Genomic DNA, 23,790 nt, shown 5'->3' with positions numbered 1-23,790 from the left:
CAGAGGAAGACAAAACAGCAGTGGAGGAGCGCATCAAGCTGGGTAAGGCTGGTGGTGTTCTTGTGGGGTTTCTGGGTGGGAGAGAAGACCTTCCAGGACTAGTACAAGTGCAAGGGCAAACCCCTCAAGTGGCTTGTGGAGAGGTGTGGACACAGACATCATGTCCTCGACTGCATGTACTAGGACGACGTCACCAGAGGGAAGGACTTGACCCAGAAGCTGAAGGCAATGACGGTATATAGGAGAAGTCACCTCACCCTGGGAGGAAAGTGGAAATACTGGACGTTGTTTGAAAGAAACCAAAGGGAAGGGCAACCCTGACTGTGGAGCAGTGGATTAGGAGGGAGGAGGAGATGGTTGAGAAGAGAGGAGGAGTAGAAGAAAAGAGAGGCAGAGTGGAGGAGCAGCGAAGAGGCAATGATACAGCAAATGAAGAGGGCATAGCTGGTGGATCTGGATGATTTCATGAGACCAAAGGTGTGGGAGAACTTTGTACCAAGCTGTATCAACTGTAGGACACTAGCAGCAGTCTAGATTCAAGGAACATCACATTTATCAATTGTCAAATTTAGAAGCTTTATGGGAGATATTCAACTCACGAAATGTCATACTTTTGTTTTGTTTTTTTTTGTTTTGCCGTGCCTTGCAGTTTACTTGCGCTTTTCTGAGAAAGTTAACTAAACACCATCAGCTGAATGGTGTCATCTTTTTAAGTTGGGGGATACACTCCTTCTGAGGCTGGCAACCAAATGACTATCATGAAGGTTTCTGATTGGCTGAATGATAGATGTAACAAGATGTCTTCTTCGGGCTACAACTCTCTTGCCACTGATGCGGCTATGGGTTCAAATACAAAGAGCCAGATAGAGAGAAACACAGAGAACTTTTTTTTTGACCAAAGGATACTTACTGTATGTTACATTTGGGACACTTTCAAACACATATTTTTTCCCCCAGAGAAATTATCGTCACCTGTTTTAATCCCCTTTCAAATGTCCTAGATTTTCTCCCTTTATATGCGTTGATTATCATTTGAATCACACTGTTCACCTCCATGGAGGGTCCTCTCCTGATACGTTTGTTGTAATAATCCCTTAATTGTAAATATCCAAAGAAGTCATGATTCTCCAAATCAAACTTGTCTTTCATACCCTGAAAACTCTCCATCTCCCCTTTTCCCTCTAGAGGGCACCATGCTGTGATTCCCCAGTTAACCCACAGTTTAAAAACTGTGTCATGCCTCGCTGGAGTAAAGTCTCTATCATATGCTACCCATCTCAATAACTGTATCTCATCTTGTAATTTGTTGATTTTAATCAATTTAAACCATAACTCCAGTGTAAATAATGTGACTGAATCCATGTGGGTTTTTGTTTTCTTGTATACTTCTTTATCCCTAAAATATTCTGGATAGGGTACCCACCATATTCCCTTTCCATGACTTTCCACTTGGCCATGTAATCTTGCCTACACCAGTCAACAGCATATCTCAGTTGGGCAGCTTTGAAATATTCTTTTAGATTTGGTAAACCCATACCTCCCTTTTCCTTTGAGAGTTGGAGAGTTTCATACCTTACTCTGGGCTTCTTCCCTCCCCAAATAAATCTAGATATTGTCCTATCCCACCTATCAAATTGAGCTTGAGTCACCTCTACAGGCAACGATTGGAATAGATAAAGAAGCCTTGGTAGAATATTCATTCTAACTGTCTCAATTCTTGAGCTGAAGTCAAGTGGCAGAGTGGACCATCTATCAATATCCTTTTGCATCACATCGTTGATCTTGCCGTAATTTGCTTTATGTAATTTAGACAATTCCTTGGTAATGTAAATTCCCAAATATTTGATTTTGTTTAGATTCCAATTAAAGTAAAATTTTCCCTTGAATTCTGTGGTTGGAGTATAATTGAGAACTAGCACCTGTGTTTTTGAGATGTTAATTTTATATCCAGATAAATGACCATATAGTTCTAGTAGCTTCATTAGTTGAGGGAGTGATATATGTGGTTGCTCAAGATAGGCTATGACATCATCAGCAAATAGCCCCACCTTGTGGACAGTGCCATTCACTGTCACTCCATTAATTCCTTCATTTTGGCGAATGGCCTCCGCTAAAGGCTCAATGAATAACGCGAACAGTGTCGGAGACAAACAGCATCCTTGTCTTGTCGACCTCTGCAAACTGAACTTGTTCGTTAAACTCCCGTTTATTTTAATCCGAGCATTAGGTTGTTGATATAATGTTTTAATGCACTGTATTGACTTATTGCTGAACCCTAGTCGTTCCAATACTGCATACAAAAAATTCCAAGACACCCGATCGAATGCTTTTTCTGCATCTAAACTTACTAATAGTGTAGCTTGTTTTCTCTTACTCGCTTGATCAACAATATGCAATGTCCTTCTGATATTATCATGCATTTGTCTTTCTCTCATGAATCCTGTTTGATCTTCATCTATCAAATCACCTATGAATGAGTTTAACCTTTTGGAGATAATTGTCGTATATATTTTATAATCTACATTTAATAATGAAATAGGTCTGTAGTTCCCACAATATTCTTTATCCTTTCCCGGTTTTGGAATGACTGTGATTATTGCCTCTGACCATGATGGTGGTATCTTATTATTGTGAAGTGTCCAATTGAAGGATCTCAGAAGTATCGGTGCCAGCTCTTCCCTAAACACTTTGTACCATTCTGCAGGGTATCCATCGCTGCCCGGGCTTCTATTGTTTTTCAAAGAATTTATTGCATCTATCACCTCTTCCATCTTGATGTCAGCTGTTAATTTGTCATTTTGGAGCTGTCCAATTTAGGGTAAATCTAATGAATTCAAAAAGGTATTAATTTCCGCTTCGGGTGCAGGTGTGGGTTGTGAATATAGCTCTTTATAATATCCCAAAAATATGTCCTCTGTGCTTTCTGGTATATTCGTTAACTCATTTGAATGGGGGTCTCTGATCTTATGTATATGGCCAACTGCTTGCTGTTTGCGAATAAGTTTTGCCAACAGTTTAGTTGTGCGCGGGCCTGTTTCATAATATCTTTGTTTGAGAAACAAGCTTTTTTTCTCAACTTCATCTAACAGTTCTTTATTAATGTCTGACTTAGCCGATTTGATTTGCTCCAACACCACGGGGTTTCCCGCAGTCTGGTATTCCCTCTCCATTTCTCTTAACCTGTCCGTATTCTTTCTGTATATAATTGATCTTGCCTTTTTGATCAATGCTGAATGCGCTATTAACTTTCCCCTGATGACCGCCTTCATGGCATCCCAAAATATTGTTGGGTCTACTTCCCCATTGCTGTTTTCTTCTAGATATGTCCGAATATCCGTCTTTAACATAATCTTACTCTGCTCACTATTCAGTAGACCCACATTAAACCTCCAAACCGTATTTCGCTTTCTACAATTCAAATTAATTTCTAAATATACTGGATTGTGATCTGAGATATCCGCCCCTCCAATCCCACACTCCTTTACTCTGTAAATATCGTCTTTGCTCATAAGGAAATAGTCTATCCTTGAATGAACTTTATGTACAGCAGAGTAATGTGTATAGTCTTTTTCCTGAGGGTGTAATTGTCTCCACACATCATCCATCCCCATCTCTTCCAGTGATATATTTACAAATCGAGTGACCTGTGTTTTAGTCCTTTTGATACTGGTCGTATCCATTTTGTGATTCAAAACGACATTCAAATCTCCCCCACAAATTAAGACCCCCTCTGACTCGTTTGCTATCTCATCAAACAAAGATTTAAAAAATCTTTTATCACTTTCAGGAGGGGCGTATATATTTACCAATGTCACTGGTTTGTTCTCTAACCTCCCCTTCACTATATCTCCCCTCCTTGTCTCCAATCTCCCTATCATAATCGAATTGAGTTTTGTTTGATATTAAAATTGCAACACCTCTCCTGCGCCCTTCCTTGTAGGAGCTACAATATGAATGTCTGTACCCATATTTCTTAAGTTTCTCATGCTCTATCTGTGTTAAATGGGTCTCTTGGAGGAATATGATTTGTACATCCTCCTTTTTTAGCTTAATCATAACCTTTTCCCTCTTCTTTAACATATTTAGACCATTAACATTCAGTGACATTATTTTAGTAGTGTGAACCATCTAGACATCTTGATATTCTTTTTCCATATATTCCCACAGAGCTCCAGACAAAAAAACTACAAATATAAAATACATTAATCAACAACAAAAATAACTTCCAACTAAAGGGGCCTAACCACCCCGAGTCCCCGTTGGTAGGTGAAGGGGAAATCCTTTTCAGAAAGGGCCCCACTCTAGACTTGACATTTTTCCCATCACATGGGATAGGCCTACAGCCTTGTCTAGGCATGTCCAACGTTTGGCAACCATATAGCCTTCCTCTCTCCGTGGCATGTGATGAAAAAGTCTTTTGTAATGGAGCTCAACTCAGTCAGAACGATACCAATCCTACTTTCTCCGATAGGCCTGGAGCTTCTCTTTCGCTCGTTGTGCAGCTTCACGTCCTCCTTTCGCGCCTTGGACTCGTTGCCACCCTGCTCGCGTCCCAGTCGCCTCCACCTGCTCTGTGGCCGTGGTTGCCGTGTCATCGTCTGGTATCTCGATGTCGCAGCCTCTCGTCTTCATGTCCATCGCAGCTTCCCTGGCATTGTCGTATGTCTTCGTTCCGTTGTTCCAGTGGATCCTTATTTTGGCGAGGGGTGTCTGGAAACGAATTCCTTTACCCTTGAGCACTTTCTTAATGCCCAAATATGATTTTCTTTTCCGGACCACTTCAGCTGCGTAATCATGATCAAAGTAAATACGTTTGTCCCCTATCTCTATCTTATTCTTTTTCCATGCTTTCTTGAGAATCATTTCTTTTATATCAAACTGTTGCAAGTTCACCACTATTGACCTGGGGGGAGCTGTCGGAGGGGGTTTCTGAGCGAGGGCTCTGTGAGCTCTTTGTATCTGGAGATTGGTCCCTTCTTCTAAGTCAAGTTGAGTATTCAAGAGTTGTTCCACGTACTGGGTAATGGAGCCTCCCTCCGTTTCCTCTGGCACACCAAAGATTCGAATATTGTTCCTCCTTGACCTCCCTTCCAGGTCCATTATTTTTTCTTGCATCTGGCGCGTTTGGATCGACATGTCCATCAGTAGTTCTGTCGAGTCCGCCTGCCATTCCTCTAGCTCGGCTATGCGCTTCTGGGCTTCACTCATCTGCGCTTTCTGCGCCTGTATTTCGCCGTTGCTCTCTGCAAACTTCTGTGTCATTTCTTCTCGGAAGCAAGCAATCTCTTCCTTCACTTCCCTTTTCACCTCATCTTTGAGTCTGGCAAAGTCACCTCGTAGCTCTTGTTTGAATTCTTGTATCTCTTTAGCGATAACTGCTAATCCGGCACGCAATGTCTCAGCTGTGTCCGCCGCCATTGTAGCTTCTTCAACCTCGTGTTTGCTATTACCTTGCTCCGACTGTTTCTTTGCTCCCTGTGTATCTGGTGCGTTACCCTTTTGGATTGTACGGCTACCTTTATTCAAATTACCTCCTCTTCTCATTTCTCCTTTTTTTGCGTCGAGTTTAGTGTTTTAGAGGATTTATTTTAACCAACTTGCGAGAGGCAGAAAGTTGTGCTGCTATTCAAGTCGCCATCTTACCAGAAGTCACTTGCCTTGTCTTTTAAAAGAGGACATGGCCGACTGATTTTCATTTTGACATATCAGGCCTTAACTAGGCCTGCTATGTGGCTGATTGTGAACCTGCTTTTTACTGTAGGTGATTTTTATCTCTGTGCAGATGTTGCTGTCTATGTACAGTGCACATGCAAGTGCACAGCACGAAATACAGATTTATCATAGATTTTTAAAATATATTTTTGATTTATTGTTAGATATTTCACTAACCCTATTAGTTTGAATGAATGATTTAATTCTCATTAAGCCTTAACTCCTCTCTCAGTCTCTCCTGGTTCTTTCATTTGAGATTAGAATTTTTTTTTTGGCTTCTTTTCTCTCTCGAACCACAGCTTCAGTCTCTTGTAAACTACTGGCTCCTGACGGCGACTCTCAGCTACAATCTTGCCTGCTTTTGTGTTAGAGAGATGAGCCCTTAACAACTGCATCTTACATCCGCCATGTCTCCATCATACACACACCCACACTGTGTCACAAGTCTATTCCCATGCCAAATTCACACAGCTTTAGAATAATGAGACAACATTTTCCCTTTGGTTTCGCTATTGGGGTATTTGGAAATGGCCTGGCCCACGGGTGGCAGGGAGGTAGGGCTGTTATGCTCTTTGAATTTAAACCCCTGCCAAACTGCTAGTCTTTTGACTTTGTAAGGAAGACAAACAGGGTCCAGCAGGTTCGAAGACAAACAGCATCCAGCAGGTTCTTGGGAAGGTTTAGAACTTGAATAAGCATGAAAGGAATAAGTAAAACATAAAAGAGTGCTAGGTACGTTGACTCACTCAATAGGTAAGTCTTGGTTAAGATGGTGTGAGAGTGTATGCGTTTGTCCCAGAAAGGCGAATCAGTTCATCTGGACACAATGTTTACTGGGAGATATGTTTCATCACTCATCTAAGTGATCTCTTCAGTCTCAACTGACTGCAGGTATCCCTACCCTTATAAACAATACAGTGGCATAACGACCAAAACCAATGCTTGGTTTCATATGCAAATTGCCATGACCATTAACTAGAGTTACAATGTGTTTATGCATGCTCAATAATCCAGGTAAGGAAATCAAAGGAGGTTGAATCAGTTCATCTAGACACAACGTTTATTGAGAGAAATGTTTCATTACTCATCTATCTATATTTAATCCATTGAGTCCCTCTCCATCTTTAAGAAGAAGCTAAAGACTGAGCTCTTTCTCGAACACCTCCACACCTGATGGCACTAAAAAAAAAAAATCGCTTCAATGCACCTTTACCTTTGTGCACTGCTTGTCGACACCTATGTCCTATCAGACTTGAACCTAGCTTTTTTGACACTTACTGGTGTTGTCCCCTCCTGACTAGATCCTTGCTCGTGTTGTATTAACTCTCAGATGTACGTTGCTTTGGATAAAAGTGTCTGCTAAATGAAACTTGTAAAAAAAAAAATGTAAGTGACCTCATCAGTCCAAACTAACCGCAGGTATCCCCGCCCTTATACAGTGGCATAACAACTGAAAACAATGATCAGTTTCATATGCAAATTACCATGATCCAAAGGCCATGCGTACTATTCACAGAGGACTGGGAATAGTTGCAATCACAGCATTGTAAGATGGTGACAGATGTATTTTTAGACACCCCCCCCCCCCCAGTTCAGGGATGGTCATTCCCTCTTAATGTAGGTGGCCTCTTTGACTCCCCGTTCAAACCAGCGTTCCTCCCTATCAAGGATGTGCTGTTTATAAGGGTTGGAGATAACTGCAGTGAGTTGAGACTGAAGAAGTCCGTTAGATGAGAGATGAAACGTTTCTCTCAATAAACGTTGTGCCCAGATGAACTGATTCAACTTTCTGTGATAGAGTTACAAGTGGCCATGTGTACTATTCAGAGCACTGGGGAATAGTTGCAATCACAGTAATGGGATGCTTAAATTTTGACTTTATGCACTCTGCACATTAATTTCTTCCTATAAATGAAGTATACATTGTCAGAATAACTGTTTATACTAAAAGCTGTCTTTAGTCAGTTTCTGGTCATAGTGCTTGTGGATTCTTACTCTGGGTTTCCAGTTTGTTCCATGGGTCTGCAAAATCTTCTGGACTCGGTGGTGAATTTGCTCCCACTGGGATGGACTGGACTGAATGCTGTGGAACCTGAGGAGACAACAAGAGAGAGAGAGAGCGAGAGAGAGACAGAGGGAGAGAGAGAGAGAGAGAGAGAGAGAGAGAGAGAGAGAGAGAGAGAGAGAGAGAGAGAGAGAGAGAGAGAGAGAGAGAGAGAGAGAGAGAGAGAGAGAGAGAGGAGAGAGAGAGAGAGAGAGAGAGAGAGAGAGAGAGAGAGAGCAAGCAAGCAATCAAATGAGTCTATTGCACAACACCTGTGCTGAGATCACTGTGCTGAGCCAGAGATCCAGTAAAATTAGCTAACAAAATCAAGTAGTGTTCATTCATTCATCCATCACCTAAACCCATTTAATGCAATTCCAGTAGGCATTGGGTTGAAGGCAGGGGAGACACCCTGGACAGGTCACCACAAGGTGACCACAAGGCCTGTACACACAATGCATCACACCTCATTTTATGCCCCTGGTCAATGGTGCATGTATATTCATATATTTTATTCTTATTTTGATTTCTTATTTTATTTCCTATTTCTATTTATTTCTGTTTTTCTTATTTCTATTTTCTTGTTATCTTGTATCTTGTTAGTTTTTCTTTACTAGAGCATGAGTGTCTGTAACAAGACCCAATTTCCCCTCGGGGATGAATAAAGTATTTCTGATTCTGACTCAATTAAGAGCCCCCTAATTACCCCACTATTTGCATCCTTTGACTTTGGGAAGAAACCCAGAAGCAAAGAACATGCAATGTCCACACAGCATGTCTGGCATAAAACCCAGCACCTTCTTACTGAGAGGCTAAAGCACTAACCACAAAGGCACGGTGCCATCCCTAGTAGGGTTCAGACGCTGTAGAAACAAAGTAAAGTAAAAGCACTTTGATACAATAATGATAACATAGTTCTATTGTTTTTCTAATCCAGTATTTTTCCTTTCCTTTTTGTCCACTAGTCTGTGCTATGTCCTAAGGAAAGAGGGGAGGTGCAGTCAACTTGCAATACTCCTTATGTGTGGCATAACAAAATAGGAATATAGTTTCGAACTTAAATAACAATGCTTTCTCTAACTCAAAATTGATTTTGTCTCCTTTATATGTGTCCCTGTGCACAAGCAACAACAACATGAAAAAACAACAATCACCAACCAAAAAAAGTAATTTCACAACTGATGGAGCAAACTATGTGTTTCAACTAAAGGCATAAAGGCCCTTCATCAATACAATATAAATGTATTCTGTCTGCAAGATGGCCACAGGGCACGTACGAAATAAAGAATGGCAGAAGAAGACAGAAGAAGTAAACAGTAATAAATTCCAGTATGGTTGCTCATCCACATCTATTTGCCAGAAGTGGACGCGTGGCGACTGACTGACCAACGCCCTGACCAAGTTGGCAGTCTATGAGGATGTGGGAGCTTTTCATCTATAATCAGATCAATTTACCACCTGCTTCAAATAGTCATCAAAGACAAATCATCCCAAAACATAAACGGACTGAGCAAAAAAACCCCCAAAAATGGGGGAGGGACAAGTTGCTGCTGGCATCTGTCATTTGCTTTTTCCATCAAAGAGCGGCAGTGAATCATGCCCCTCTCCCCGTCCGAGGGAATCTACAAAGGCCTCCTCTAATCTCCCACCCAGCGACTCCTGCCGCGTTTTCAATTGAGAGAGAAGCATCATTCATTTCCTACAATTTACTTTCCCAGTTTAAAATTGTCTATTGATTTTAATGTTTACTTATGAACTGAGGAAAAAGTGTGTGTGTGTGTGTGGGGGGGGGTGGATGGGGTGGGGGAAACAAACAAACAAACATAACAGAACATGGGGACCCGTCGGTGTGTTGAACTGGCAGCTGCTGCGATCAATGACAAGGTCTCTCAGAATGTATTAAAGCGCGCGTCAGGTCAAATGCATTGGGGCTCGGGCTGAAACACAAATCAATACTATTTTCCTCTCGTTTTCCCTCCTACCTCTCTCCTGTCTAAGTAATGAACAAACATGACGAGACATCAGCCCTTGTAATTTCAGAGGTGGAGAGGAATTCATCCTGCTTGTCGAGTGTGATCAAAATTAAAGATTAGGAGTGTATTTGTGTACACAATCTCTCTCTCTCTCTCTCTCTCTCTCTCTCTCTCTCTCTCTCTCTCTCTCTCTCTCTCTCTCTCTCTCTCTCTCTCTCTCACACACACACACACACACACAAGCAGTGGCAGTGTATGGCTACCATGCGAAAAGAGGAGTATTTGTCAATACCATATAATTGGATAGTCACACAGTTTTTTTTCGCCAAAACAACACCAATCCCTTCAAGATCTTTTGAGCAAACACAAGTGGTTTACACAGATGGCTCAGGACAAATTCAAAGCTAAGTCCTGCAAGAAAGCCTTTTGTTTTCAAATGCTTAGGGCTGCAATTGAACAGGAGGTTCTGTGGCCAGAGGCCCTATATACCTGAAAGCTGCCCAATACAACATTAGCTCAGTTGAGGCAGTGTCTGGTATTGGTGCCTTGCTCAAGAGCAGCTTGAAAGTAGTAGGGGGAGTGGAGCACATTTCTCATTATTGTTTTCCTAAAAGGCTTTTCCAACTTGTCTCAAGATTATGAACTGACAACTTTTTAGCCTCAAGTCCTAATCTATAAATACAGGGTGCAGCCTTACCTCATGAAGCTCACTAATGCTTTGGTAGGAACTCTTGATAATGAAACAAACTTGATAGACATATGGAAACACCACATTCCTTATTGGGAGAATCCTACTCACAGACAAACTTACCACAATAGACTCAAAAGCCAAACACTACTGTGTTGCTGACCAATGTAATGTTTGCGGTCCTCCTGTGATGCTTTTTTTTTTTGGCCTTTCCCCCCTTTTTCTCCCCAATTGTACACGGCCAATTACACCACTCTCCCGAGCCACCCCGGTCACTGCTCCACCCCCTCTGCCCATCCAGGGAGTGCTGCAGACTACCACACGCCTCCTCCGATACATATGGAGTCGCCAGCCGCTTCTTTTCACCTGACAGTGAGGAGTTTCACCAGGGGGACGTAGCGTGTGGGAGTATCACACTATTCACCCCAGTTCCCCCTCCCCCCAGAACAGGCACCCCAACCGACCAGAGGAGGCGCTAGTGCAGTGACCAGGACACACACTCACATCCGGCTTCTCACCCACAGACACAGCCAATTGTGCTTGTAGGGATGCCCGACCAAGCCGGAGGTAACACGGGGATTCGAACCAGTGATCACCATGTTGGTAGGCAACAGAATAGACCGCCACGCTACCCGGATGCCCTCCTGTGATGCTTTTAAACTACGTTCTCTTTATTGCTACAAATCAGGGATGTTAATTTGAAACAACAATTTATTACAGCAAACAAATAAAATTGAAGGAAGAAAAAAAACTGTACTTCGTAGAGAAGGGAAAAGCTTTTGAGCCTCAAACCTTTCTCTCAGGGTAGACTTGCTGACCATCAGGGGGCTTCGACAGCTTGATGCGCCGGGTTTTGATGGTGCTGATGCAGTGCCTTTGGTTGGGGTCCTGATCACTGCTTCATGCTTAAATGGGGTTTCTGGAGACAACGAGGGCCTTACAGATCCCCACTGTGAAATTTAAGGAGGTCAGAGGTCAACAGGGTTTATAGTAAAAGGGGGTGCGGGTGAATCAGATGCAATGACCTTCAAATAAACTACTAGTCAGTAAGGTCACCTGACATACAGAATGCTTTTGTCAAATGATATTTGCATACATTGGCAATTTTAAGTGTACAATATTAGACTTTTGGCATGTCAGATGTTTGGCGCATAGAGTTTAAGGTTGGGTGTCAATCAAAGCACAGTGTGGTTGATGTTATGCTTTTCTTTACATGTGATGTTTCTGGCATCCGCTGCATCTTTCTACACAATATCCCCTTTGTAGTTTAACATATCTGGTACTCAAAGTAGACAAAAACAAACCCTTTCTTGCAAATAAAATCTGTGGTCTGGTTCACAATGGAGCAGCAAAGAGTAAATGAGAATTTTTAGTATGGAAAAAAAAAGAATATCAAATGGGAAGTTAACATCTAATACAGACATTTAGGTTAGGAATGAGCTACTGCATCAGCACACTGGCTTCTTTGAATCATTTTTCAGTTAGACTTACTTTGGCTGGTTTTGGTCTGTAGCTTCCCAGGAGAGAGGGATCTAGGATGACAGGTGGTTTGAGAAAAAAAATGTGTAAAAAAGAAAAACATGAAAGAACTTGCAGATTACATAAATATGGAATATTGTTTATTCCTCGAACACACCCGGACATGGAAAGAACTGCATTTTATCACATTATCTGTACATTGTACTGAGTGAGAATAACTAAACCCCAGGTCAATTTAGTGAGTCGGCTGACACCTACAGGTTAAAAATCATGTAAAGGTTAAAACGTGGCAGGCTGGTCTTGGTGCTACTCTGTGATGTTAGCATAGCAGGATAAACATAGCTGCAGATAATAACATTAACAATTTATATGGTTTTTAACCTGTAGATGTCAACAAATTCACTAAAATCCTCTAGGGTTAAGTTACTTTAGTAAATCAGAGAGAGAGAGAGAGAGTGAATGCATGAGAGAGCGAGATAGAGAGAGAGAGAGAGAGAGAGAGAGAGAGAGAGAGAGAGAGAGAGAGAGAGAGAGAGAGAGAGAGAGAGAGCGAGAAAGGAAGAAAGAAAGAGAAAGAGAAGGCTTGCCTGTGTGATCAGCTGTGAAGCTGGCAAGGTGACTGTGATACAGGCTACTGGTTTTGGGAGAGGACACATGCCTTGAGCAGGGAGTCTCCATCACAGAGACATTACGGCATCCAGACACCTAAAGGAGGTGTGCACACGCACACGCACACGCACGCATGCACACACACACACACACACACACACACACACACACACACACACACACACACACACACACACACACACACACACACAAACATTTTTCTAGTTTTAATTTTTTCATCAATATAGGAAAAAAGATATGGGCAGGAGGGTGTGTTTTGATACTTGGAGCCTTCCTTTGAGTGTGTGATTAAATGTTTCTTCTCTGAATATCATACCCCAGTAGCTACACACCAGAATATTTGTTTTTTTCTCAAGTCAAGTCACATGTGGTCTCATTTTCAGTTTGAAACACATACAGCAACCCCCTACAGAGCTTCTATCAATGGATCAATCAATCAGCCAACAATCAAAACAAGGAGACAGTCTGACAAATCAGTTAAATTAAAACTCAGAGAAACAAGACACCACACAGAGGCTCCAGTTAGTAATATTAGGAAGAAAAAAAATAACAGCAGCAACAACGCATGCAAGCCATCCTTCCTAATCCAGGGCAGTGTAATGGAGGATTTCCCTGCAGCTCATCACCTCAAAGTTCATTTCAGTCCTGACAACTTCAACAGGCACAACACAAGCACAAAAACAAACAAACAAACAGCAAGCATTAAAAGAGGGACACATAACTGCTGATGACCTTTTTATTACACTATTGACAGTAGCTGTATCCATTCCAAATCTTCTGCAATGCACACATATAAAAATGTCTGGTTTCTTAAATACATGCTGATAATGTATCCAGCATGAGGCCCCCAGCTACTTCATTAGGTATCCATTTGTTAATTGCAGCCTGACTCTTTAATTACCAGGGGTAATTGTAGTTCAGGATATTCCCCCAGGAGAAGCAAGAGCGGATAAAAATAAATAAATAATAATAATTTTTAAAAAAAACATGCTCTGTGCTTCAAGAGAATGTCTGCCTTGCTGGGAGTGAATACCATCCATGTGTATCACAAACAAAACAAAACGACTCGGCCCCTGACGGTTTCTTTGGAGAACAGCACCATGGTGGGTTTTTATCATTCACACCCCAGGAGTTGATTTGATTTGATTTGATTTGATTTGATTTGATTTGATTTGAGTGAACCATTGGATAGCAGCACTGTTGGGGTGGTGGTTGGTGAGAGGCCTTGCTGCTTGTGAAGGCTATTTGTCTGCCATATAATCATATATGATGTTTGTTTACTTTTAATCTTTGACCATGTATGACCTATATACTATGTTTAACTTTAGTCTACATTGGTTGGACAGATGCTTAAAGCTCATGTGTAGCAGAACAAAGGTGGTGCTATAAAGTGTCTTCTCCATGTGAACTAATAGGGGACTATTGTTAACTGGTAGCTGATAGAGGACTGTGTGGGGAACTCACTGAGTGTAACAAGGTCTGAAGGAACGCTCCTGGAGAATTATGAGCTGCGTTTTTTTTTAGGGAGTTTTTCCTTATCCAATGCAAGGGTCTAAGGACAGGATGTTGTATTGCTGTAAAGTCCCTTGAGGCAAATTTGTAATTTGTGATATTGGGCTATACAAATAAAATTGACTTGACTTGACGTGACGAGGGGAAACCTGACCTATGAACTGTTTGAGCAAGTTCTGTTATCCATTGGGATGACCATCCAGCAATAAATATATAAGCTACTTCTTCCAACCAGGATTAGGAAGAAACTCTGGGTACACACCTTTGTGATCATGACAATAAGCCTGTATGGGTTGCAAGGTATAAAGGGAATGGGTTCTGAGATCAGGACACACACTTAGTATCCATGCTTTGTGTGTCTGTTCATATACATAATAAAGTGTGACAATTATGTAAGAGATTTCTGTCTTGCTCCTCATTAAATGTCAGAGTGGAATTAATTAATCTCCACGACAGTGTTCTACTTCCACCAGCATTCCCCCCATGGCTTCATGATCAGAGAAGTTAGACCCCCCCCCCCCATTTTTATAAGCAAATCTTTCACATCATCCATCGATCCATCAATCCATTATCCAAACCACTTATCTTGCTCTCAGGGTCATGGGGATGCTGGAGCCTATCCCAGCAGTCATTGGGCGGCAGGCGGGGAGACACCCTGGACAGGCCACCAGACCATCACAGGGCCCCCCCCAGGCCCCCCCCCACACACACACCACACCACACACACACACACACACACACACACACATATTCACACCTAGGGACAATTTAGTATGGCCGATTCACCTGACCCACATGTCTTTGGACCCACATGTCTTTGGACTGTGGGGGGAAACCGGAGCACCGAGAGGAAACCCACACAGACATGGGGAGAACATGCAAACTCCACACAGAGGATGACCCGGGATGACCCCCTAGGATAGACTATCCTGGGGCTCGAACCTTGGACCATCTTGCTGTGAGGCGACCATGCTAACCACTGCGCCACTGTGCTGCCCAGTTTAACAATATAACAAATAAAACAGTTAAAAGTAGGGGTAAAATAATGGATAAAAGTAACACATAAAAGTAATAGATAAAATAAGTAACAGATAAGATAATTAAGAAAAAGCCATATGGGAAAAGTAAGCCTTAAGAGACTCTTTAGAAGAAGGCAGTGATTTTTCTAGTCTAAGATCCTAAGGTAAGCTATTCCAAAGGTTGGGGCCTGAACAGCGAAAGTCCTACCATCCTTGGTCTTTGTCTTTGCCTTGGTCTTTCATAGCAGTGCTATGCCAATAAGTAAGGTGTTTGTACTAAACTAGTAAATGGCAGTGTCTATTCTGAACTTGCTGTTATGAAGATAGTAAGCTGTAACAGTTGTGAGTGATACAAAGGAAGACACTACTTACATACTGAGCATACTGTGAAAGAAGAAGCGTCATTCGGTTAATTAATCTTTAAATGAAAGAGCTGTTCTTGCTTTTAACACAGGTTGGCGACAACATGCTGAAACTGACAAAAAGTTCTCGATTTCAGCTTTCACTTGGAGTTTCACCAAAATTGATTTTTTTTTTACATTCGTTTACATACATTTACTCTTTTAGCTGAAACTTGTAAATGGAATGGCTTACAAGAGAGTCAGCAGATAAATGAGAATGTTACCAACTGGCATCAGACAGCGCTACATAGTAATCATATCATAGCCAAGACCGTATGCTTGGCTGAATGCATTTACTGTACATATGTATTAGATCAGGGGTTCCCAAACCTTTTCATGACCATGATGCACCTGTGGAGATATGTTTTAGCCCGGGACCTACCAAATATTTCGTGCAGATAAATTTTGATTTAATTCTTTTCCTTTTCATTCCTCAGTCATGACCTACTAATGATCAAATGAATCAGACAACGAATGCCAACATTAAATATTACTTTGGAATACAATTCCAAATTACAATTCCTGTGATGGCCTGGCGGCCTATCCAGGGTGTCTCTCCACCTGCCACCCAATGACTGCTGGAATAGGCTCCAGCATCCCTGCGACCCTGAGAGCAGGATAAGTGGTCTGATAATGGATGGATGGATAGATGGAATACACTTAATTGACTTGACTCAAAAAAGTATGAAAATAAATGTCTTCTTTTTTCTACTCTAAATTGTGGACATACCGCGACCAACATGCACCCCTGCTGCAACCCACTCGTGTGTCCCGACCCATAGTTTGAATCAAAGTACAAAGTAGATGCACATTGCCACAAGTCAGAAAATGAGCAAATTAAGGTGTAAAGTGCAAGTAAAGAAGGGCTCAATTGTAACAGTGTTTAAATATGTATGGATGCAATAATAGGGTACAATAATAACAGAAACATCTTGCAACAGTTTTTAGATCATTGGTGACCCAGGTCTCAAAAACCCTTTTTCGTGGTCTCTTTTGGTGGTCTCTAATGTTAAGACTGTAAGACAGTGGCAATAAATGACTTTGTAAAATCCATCCATCCATTTTCCAAGCCGCTTATCCTAATTAGGGTCATGGGATGCAGGAGCCTATCCCAGCAGTCATTTGGTGGAAAGCGGGGAAACACCCTGGACAGGTCACCACTCCATCTCTGGGCAGACACATTCACACCTAATCAGTTCAATTCCTTCAATTTAAAACCTTGAATTTTGAATCCATTGTCTGCAATAGGATGTCATGCCCAAAAAACTTATGATTTGTTTCTTTGTGATTGGTTTAGGAATATTTTGGATGGCTTCAATATGCTTGGGTGAGAGGGATTTGCCCTCTGCGGTGATCACATGACCCAAAAACGAAACTTTTTCAGAGACAAACTGTAATTTGGACAGGCTAGCTTTATGGCCATTTTCAGCAAGATGTGTAAGCAGTGTGAATGTGTCTTTTTCACAGGCCTGTTGTGTTGGTGAGCAGATCATTAAATCATCTACATACTGCAGGAGGACACTGCCCTTTGTAACATTAACAGACATAAAAAAGCAGTAGAACTAAAATACATTTGCTGTATATGTACCATACAGAGCATATCACCAACCACAACACCAGTATGCACACTTTTCTGTTTGCGCAGGTGTTTTACTGCTGCACTGCTGAATGAAAGAATTATATTTTTTCATGAAATGCACATGTTTATTGTTGACTCACACCAACTCTGCGGGAGGTTTTACTTTGTACCAATCTATCAGATGTTACTAACCAAGAAAGGTGGCTGTCTCTCCGTCTCTTTCCGGAAGCAGTGCGGTCCCAACTGTAGGTGGCTGAGCCTCTGGCTGGCATCCTCTGACAGCTGGCACATTCTGCGGTGGGTGTAAGGGGACAGGGCACGGGCTGTGGAGGCCACTGTGGGCCGCTGGTATCCTGAGTTGTTAGAGGACCTAGCCACAGTCTGAGACTGTCTCCTCTCCTTTCTTTCTCTTTGCTCATGGTGGTCAGAGAGGGACAAAAAGAGAGACTGTTGACATGATGGTGACAATGATGCAGGCTCTGCAATTCTAGCTTTAGAGCTTCTTTTCTCATTCCTGCTCTTTGAGGAACAACATTTCCCATCATCCTCTCTCCCATGCTGCCAGCTGACTGGAGACCGAAGGTTTTGCTTAGGTGATGAAGATAGGGATATTTTAGTGAAGCTGGGTCCTGACGGGGATGATGACAGCCTCCTCAAAGAAAGACAAGAAGGCTAAACAGAGAACAAGAGAGACAACCATGTTAAATAATACAATATTTACACAGTTCATCGCCCTCCAACAAAATTATGTCCAGATGGTTTTGCATCAGATGCTGTGGTACTTGTCCATTTTGAGAAACAAATGGATACAACACATTGCTTTATTCCTCAGCAGTATCTCCATTTCCTTTGAGACGGAAGAGTTATGCTTACCAGATGCATCTGCAAATTCTAACCATTAAGCCAAGTGCTCTCTCTGTCTCTATACACACACTTGTTCTCCCCTGATTAAACCATTAAACTATTAGCCAAGTCATGCAGCGTAAGTGTTGGCAAAAAACAGCAGCTCCTTCAGTCCACACTGCCATACATACACACCTCCTTTCTACAAGGGCTTCAACAAATTTAATGGCCGCTAGCATCATTCTCAGATGCCATATTCCACTTACTGCGGGTGATGCTGGCCAGGGATAAATAAGTTAAGTAAAAATGTTAATTGCGTTTGATGGCCATCTCCAGTCTAATATGATAAAAAGGCATTACCTGCCAGTAAAACAAAGATTATTTAAATGCTAATCAGGGATATGACAGAACACTGAAACTCATTTTTTCAATAAATGCAATGACGAATAAACCCTGATTGAGGTTGCCATTTCAGAGTGGACTAATTTAATAAAATTAAACAAAGGAAAGGTTCCCTCCATTTTCCTTCTCCCTCCTTCCTTCACATCTTCTGGCTGTCCTTAGCTGGTGGAAAGCCACTAAGGGACAGTCATTACTCCTTTCTGTAGTGGAGGGGTGAGGGCTTGTCCAATGTGATTAGGTGCTATTGTTGTTGGCACTGTTGGCATTGTGTGAAAGAGTGGCTTGTCCTTGCAACGACAAAGCCCCGGTGACAAGTAGCTTATTTAACACGAAAACCAACCTTGCTTTAAATGCAGGAAGGAAAATAATGCTGTTACGAGGCGTAAAAAGCTGTTTGATAGAGAGAGAGAAAAAAAGATAGAGAGAAAGTGTGCCATCACATTGAGTCAAGAGCATTGGGGGTTTTTTACGGATAGGGAAACACACGAGAACGGGGGGACAAAACAAAATTGACAATGGTGGAAATACAACAGACAGCTGGCTGGGGAGCTAGGGATAAGATGGAAAAAAGAGATTAGAGGTGCAGAAAATGAGAAGTGAGAGAGAGAGTGGAGGGAGAGAGAGAGAGAAAGAGAAAGAATGTATTTTCTCTGCCACAGGTAGAGGCATTCAGAGTCAGTTGCTATCATGCTAGTCCTCTAATAAAACAGGACACTTGGTATGGTTTTGGCGGCAAGTCAGACAGGCTGTCAGGGAAATGCCCACGCAGTACAGCCATTAGTTGGGGGAGAATGGATAAAGTCCACTGTCTGACAGCCACGTTGGTGCTGTGATCCAAGCAACTCCCCCAAGGGCCCGGGAGAACACACTGACAATCTGCCTTGCTGTCAATAACATCCCATCTAACTAAAGAGCTCTGCCTCAGTTGCTGCACCTGAAAAATAAATGGTTCTGGTTTAGGGGAGCAATGCGCCAACCACCGTCTGATGGATCAGATGCTGCTAACAGGACTATCTGTGAAGGATTTTATTTCTACATGTACTTTTTTCCAGAAGTCCTTTTTTTTGGGTCTGAAAGCGATGGGTCTTTTAAGTTCTCTCACTAAAAATGGGAAGACTACCCTGCTCGCTGGCTGTCACTCTGCCAAGCATCCCATCAAACACATTCATGCACAAGCACACACACACACACACACACACACACACACACACACACACACACACACACACACACACACACACACACAGAAAGGGCCATTACTGAGTGGATTATACTGAAGAGAATGCAAGGGAGGCCCAAATAAAACACAAATCCTTGAGCAATAGTGCAAGAAAGGAGAGAGAGAGAGAGAGAGAGAGAGAGAGAGAGAGAGAGAGAGAGAGAGAGAGAGAGAGAGAGAGAGAGAGAGAGAGAGAGATACAAGGAAGAATGTAAGATATTCACTCCCTTTAAAAAGGCAAAATGGAGATTTTACACAGCTGTGCACCAGTTGCCCTTTAAATCCAAAAGAAACACAGCAGAGGAAAGATACAGGTCAGCATAAACCGGGGGCGAGAAACTAGCGAAACCTACTGACTGGCTGGCTTTCTGACAAAGACTGCATGAAAGCCCAACTAGCAGAAGCCGTAAGACGGGCTTGGCTATCAGCATCACAGATCTGTCTCTCTGTAATTACATTCACAAGGAGAGAACAAATACCCTTGAAACACTACAGGGATAGATAGAAACATAGATAGATGGCAGTAGCCATGGCAACAATAGAGGGTAGGTCTCTGAGGCGAACACAGACAAAGCTGACAGAGAGTGGTGCTGCTCATTTGAATTGCCTAGAAATGAATCTTTGCTTTCCTTATTATGGTTACTTTCATGGGAATGCTGGGTGTATTTAGTTAGTTGTGACGATATCAATTTCAGTTTCACTTTGAGCAATCTAACAAACATCTGCATTTACTTGTGAGGGGCACTATGATGTATGCTACCTCAACCCAATGTAGAGTCTAAATCCTGACCGTGCTGTTAAGCCTTAAGGCCACAGTCAAGTCAATCTAATGCATGAGGGGCTTTTACTGGTTTATTCCACAGTGTGGGACAGAGGGACAAAGCACAATAAACACAAGCAGAAACCATGGGAGAGAACAAACAAAATTATTAAAATGGGACAAACAAGCAGGACAGCAGGGTAGTACAGATGCTGGATACCAGCACTATTATAATTGTCTACAGTGCAGATTTAAATTAAATAACTGATTTTTTACCAGATGTTGACAATGACCATGGGAGACCATGTGAGATTCATGCTGGTATGTGACCATGTGAGATGTGACGTAGCGACAAACTTACTGGTGAGGTGGGCCAGCTGTCTCTCCAACCACTCTCCTCAATGACAGCTGTGGTAGAAAACTCCAGTTTGGGGCAGATTCCCTGGAGGAAATGGGGGGCAACAAGAACAAATGAATCACCTTTAAAGAGAGAAATGGAGACCAAAGCACAGCTAACAGTGCTGCAACAAGACCAATATACAACCGCAAATCTAAAATCTACGCCATGCTCCAACAAAAACAAAATTGGGGGAGAAAGAATGGCCGATGCTGTAGAAATAACGTGGCAATTTGGAAATACAGACACATGAATTGCTATGTAGACCTCAAACACAAACACATAACAGGCAAACAGAATAGTGCTTGAAGACATTTAAAAATGTCTGCCAGTGCCTCAAAGGAGAGAAGAAACTAATCCGCAGGGACAGAGAGATGAGAGGAGAGAGAGCTCTCAGAGAAATGATGGAAAGAGAGAAGGATGGCAGAGAAACGGAAGATAAGAAGGACAGAAAATGGGAGAGGGGGATCAGTTTTGTTCTTCTCTCAGTGTAACAGAATTGGACGAGACATTTAAATTTACTCCTTGAGTAGGAGACTACCTTCATTGAGGAAACGTTTAGCTTTATGCGAGTCAGGGGAGAGCCTTTGGATAGATTGGCAGCCTACCTACCGGATCCTTTGCCTGTGTGTTCAGTCAAAGGATCCGAGGCTTCAGAGGAAGGTCTCTTTAGTGTGTCTCCAGAATGAATGTCACTTGTAACATTGGTGCCCAAGAACCATGGCTTAGAAACTACATATTAGTCCACAGGTTCCACAAATGGTGCAGGTGTGTGTGTGTGGGAGGGGGGGTAAAGAAAGTCAGATTCATCATCTGACAAAAACACTACTGATCAGTCATTTCAATGATGGGATTTTTTTGCATCTGCTTTTGCAGAAGCAAAAGCAGGAATTGTGGGTGTAATAGTGAGCCCTCATCCCTGGAGGAAGCTGTAGCCCTCCTTAACAAGAATAACAAGTATAACACCTGAATAGGAGGATGAAGAGGGGGAAAAAGAGAAGGCAAGTAAAGCAAAGGAGGGAAGTGGAGGGGCCTACAGGGAAGGAGGGAGATTTCTTCATCACCATCTCCCTCTCCGGTACTCCGTTTCTAGAGGTCAGTCTGGGTCCTGGATAAATGAAACCCCTGGTGTTCTCCACCAACGTGGCAAGGATTTCACCCTCTGAAACCAGACAGACATGCACAGACATAACCAAACATAGACTAAAATCTGTGATGTTCCCACAGGCAAAATGAAGGGGCTGGAGACACATGTGGAAATCATTAGAGAGCATACCTGGAGGCACCAGCTGAATCAGCTCAAAAGACGTGGTGTCAGCTGGGAGGGGTGAAAACACAAATGAGCACCAATTAGTATCACAACTAATAGCATATAAACTTATGAAGTAAATGATTCAGCACCCCTAAATGACGAGAAAGCCAGTCCCAGGAGGTCACTTACAATCTAGAAGGTCAGAGACATCTGCAGGGTCAACCACATCTAGGAAAGTCTAGAAAAACAGAGACACAGACTAAGTGGGCTAACACAGGCTCTGTTTTCTTACTCTTACATTTCTTTGCCCGTTAGATTTCCTTACTGTATTGGAGGCAGGGCTCCCTCCATCCCACAATTTGGCTGTTTGCATTTGCGACTGGAAAATTACAACAGGGGACAAAGAAAGAGAAATACTCTCCTCGGCTTAAGCTTTTACCAACCAAGGATGACATACAGCTCCAGCAGAGTTATTCAGTTACCATCAAGAGAGGACTGTGATTGCACTGGGCAGCTCGGGTGCATGATAAAACGAAACTGTACTGAATGAGGACATATCAGGTACAAACAGAAGGAGATATGAGAATGCACAGACACATTGATGGGGAGTTATAGTCATAACAATGTCTTCTGGAATGAATTGGATGAGAAATTGTTGACATGAACCGATTTGAGGAGGTAAGAAAAAGGGAAGGCCAGCCACCCTTTTCAGACAATCATGACAAACGTTTGCTCCTGTGGGGAGAATTTGGTAGTATTTGGGTGTATATTCTCTACCCTTTTTAGAAAATCGGGGGGGGGGTTGGTAGTATTTGGGTGTATATTCTCTTTATTTCAACAGATTTTATCTTTTTAAATCTGAACAGGACCACAGGATGTTGTGCCCCAGCCAGTGGGGCTCCACATAATTTTGTGACATATGGTTATTGTTCTCACCTTGACAAAGACCATTTTGTGGTGAAAGAGCAAAGGAAAGTTAGGGGGCAGGCAGTGAGTCTTCTTGTACTGGCCCATGATGCACACACTGAGGTAGACGTCCTCCTGACGGGGTAGCATCACTCCTGGATTTGTTCTGATCTAGACAAAGCCACATAATTCGAGTATTGTTTTAGAAGGAGTTGTTTCACAAGGACTTATGTTACACACATGGTCTAGTAATTAATATATTTTCCTCTATGTGGCTGAGTAAAAATACACTTCCTCATCAAGTGGCGCATGCTACATACTAGCCTTAACTACATACGAAATGGTCAATGATGTCCCATCAAAACATGTATTTGGCAGTAGTTCGCTATCCAACATTTAAACTAGTATTTGACAAAGAGACAGTTAGCTGTATTGCTAGATAACATTCAAAACATATTTAGGTTAACGCTAGTCAAGACCGACATTGGAGTTTCCTCCTTGGGAGGGTTGATACGAGCTTGTTGTATAACTTAAGCTAAAAAGGAACAGTCTCCATTTTCCGGGTGAAGGAAAAACACACTTACAGCCTGTATGTCCAAGTAGACGGTACATTTTAGATATTTCTGTCGCTCTCTGGAGAACGAAAGCTTCTTATCTGAAGTCATTCCTCCGAGTTTCAAACTTGGTTGTCATAGCTGCCTGCCAAACAGGAAGACTGAGCGGAAGTCGGATCATGTGACCAGGAAGCGGCCAATCAAATCCCGTTCATTTTGCGTACAACACGCATCCACCCACACCCACTCACACACACAAACTACTGAAAAGGAAACATTGAGGTTTCTTTTCTTTTTATATCTTAATATGTTATTGTGACTTTTTTTAGTGAACAATTGCAATTTGCAAACTCAAGCAGGGAACAGTAGCTTGCGTATGAAACAATAAATACAAGCCAGAAAATATACATCCACATACAT

General features: G+C 42.2%; 1 protein-coding gene across 2 annotated transcripts in view; it reads right to left on the bottom strand.

Moving 5' to 3' along the window:
- The window catches only part of spata6 (spermatogenesis associated 6), a 31,287-nt gene extending 7,769 nt beyond the window's left edge, over window positions 1–23,518 (bottom strand). The window contains exons 1-11 of one of the 2 annotated variants that reach the window (XM_056276172.1): window positions 23,401–23,518; window positions 22,847–22,987; window positions 22,100–22,148; window positions 21,935–21,976; window positions 21,696–21,820; window positions 20,623–20,703; window positions 17,230–17,709; window positions 12,484–12,601; window positions 11,909–11,949; window positions 11,210–11,367; window positions 7,708–7,804 (exon numbers count right to left, since the gene is read on the bottom strand). In XM_056276172.1, the coding sequence (XP_056132147.1) occupies window positions 7,708–7,804; window positions 11,210–11,367; window positions 11,909–11,949; window positions 12,484–12,601; window positions 17,230–17,709; window positions 20,623–20,703; window positions 21,696–21,820; window positions 21,935–21,976; window positions 22,100–22,148; window positions 22,847–22,987; window positions 23,401–23,481 (1,413 nt within the window). In that variant the 5' untranslated portion in view covers window positions 23,482–23,518. The remainder of the gene's footprint in view (window positions 1–7,707; window positions 7,805–11,209; window positions 11,368–11,908; window positions 11,950–12,483; window positions 12,602–17,229; window positions 17,710–20,622; window positions 20,704–21,695; window positions 21,821–21,934; window positions 21,977–22,099; window positions 22,149–22,846; window positions 22,988–23,400) is intronic. The other variant, XM_056276174.1, reaches the window with a different exon arrangement.
- Window positions 23,519–23,790: the final 272 nt, after the last annotated feature.

This window comes from Lampris incognitus, chromosome 3, assembly GCF_029633865.1.
Source record: "Lampris incognitus isolate fLamInc1 chromosome 3, fLamInc1.hap2, whole genome shotgun sequence".
NCBI classification, from domain to species: domain Eukaryota; kingdom Metazoa; phylum Chordata; class Actinopteri; order Lampriformes; family Lampridae; genus Lampris; species Lampris incognitus.
This window is presented reverse-complemented; position numbering and strand designations above follow the sequence as displayed.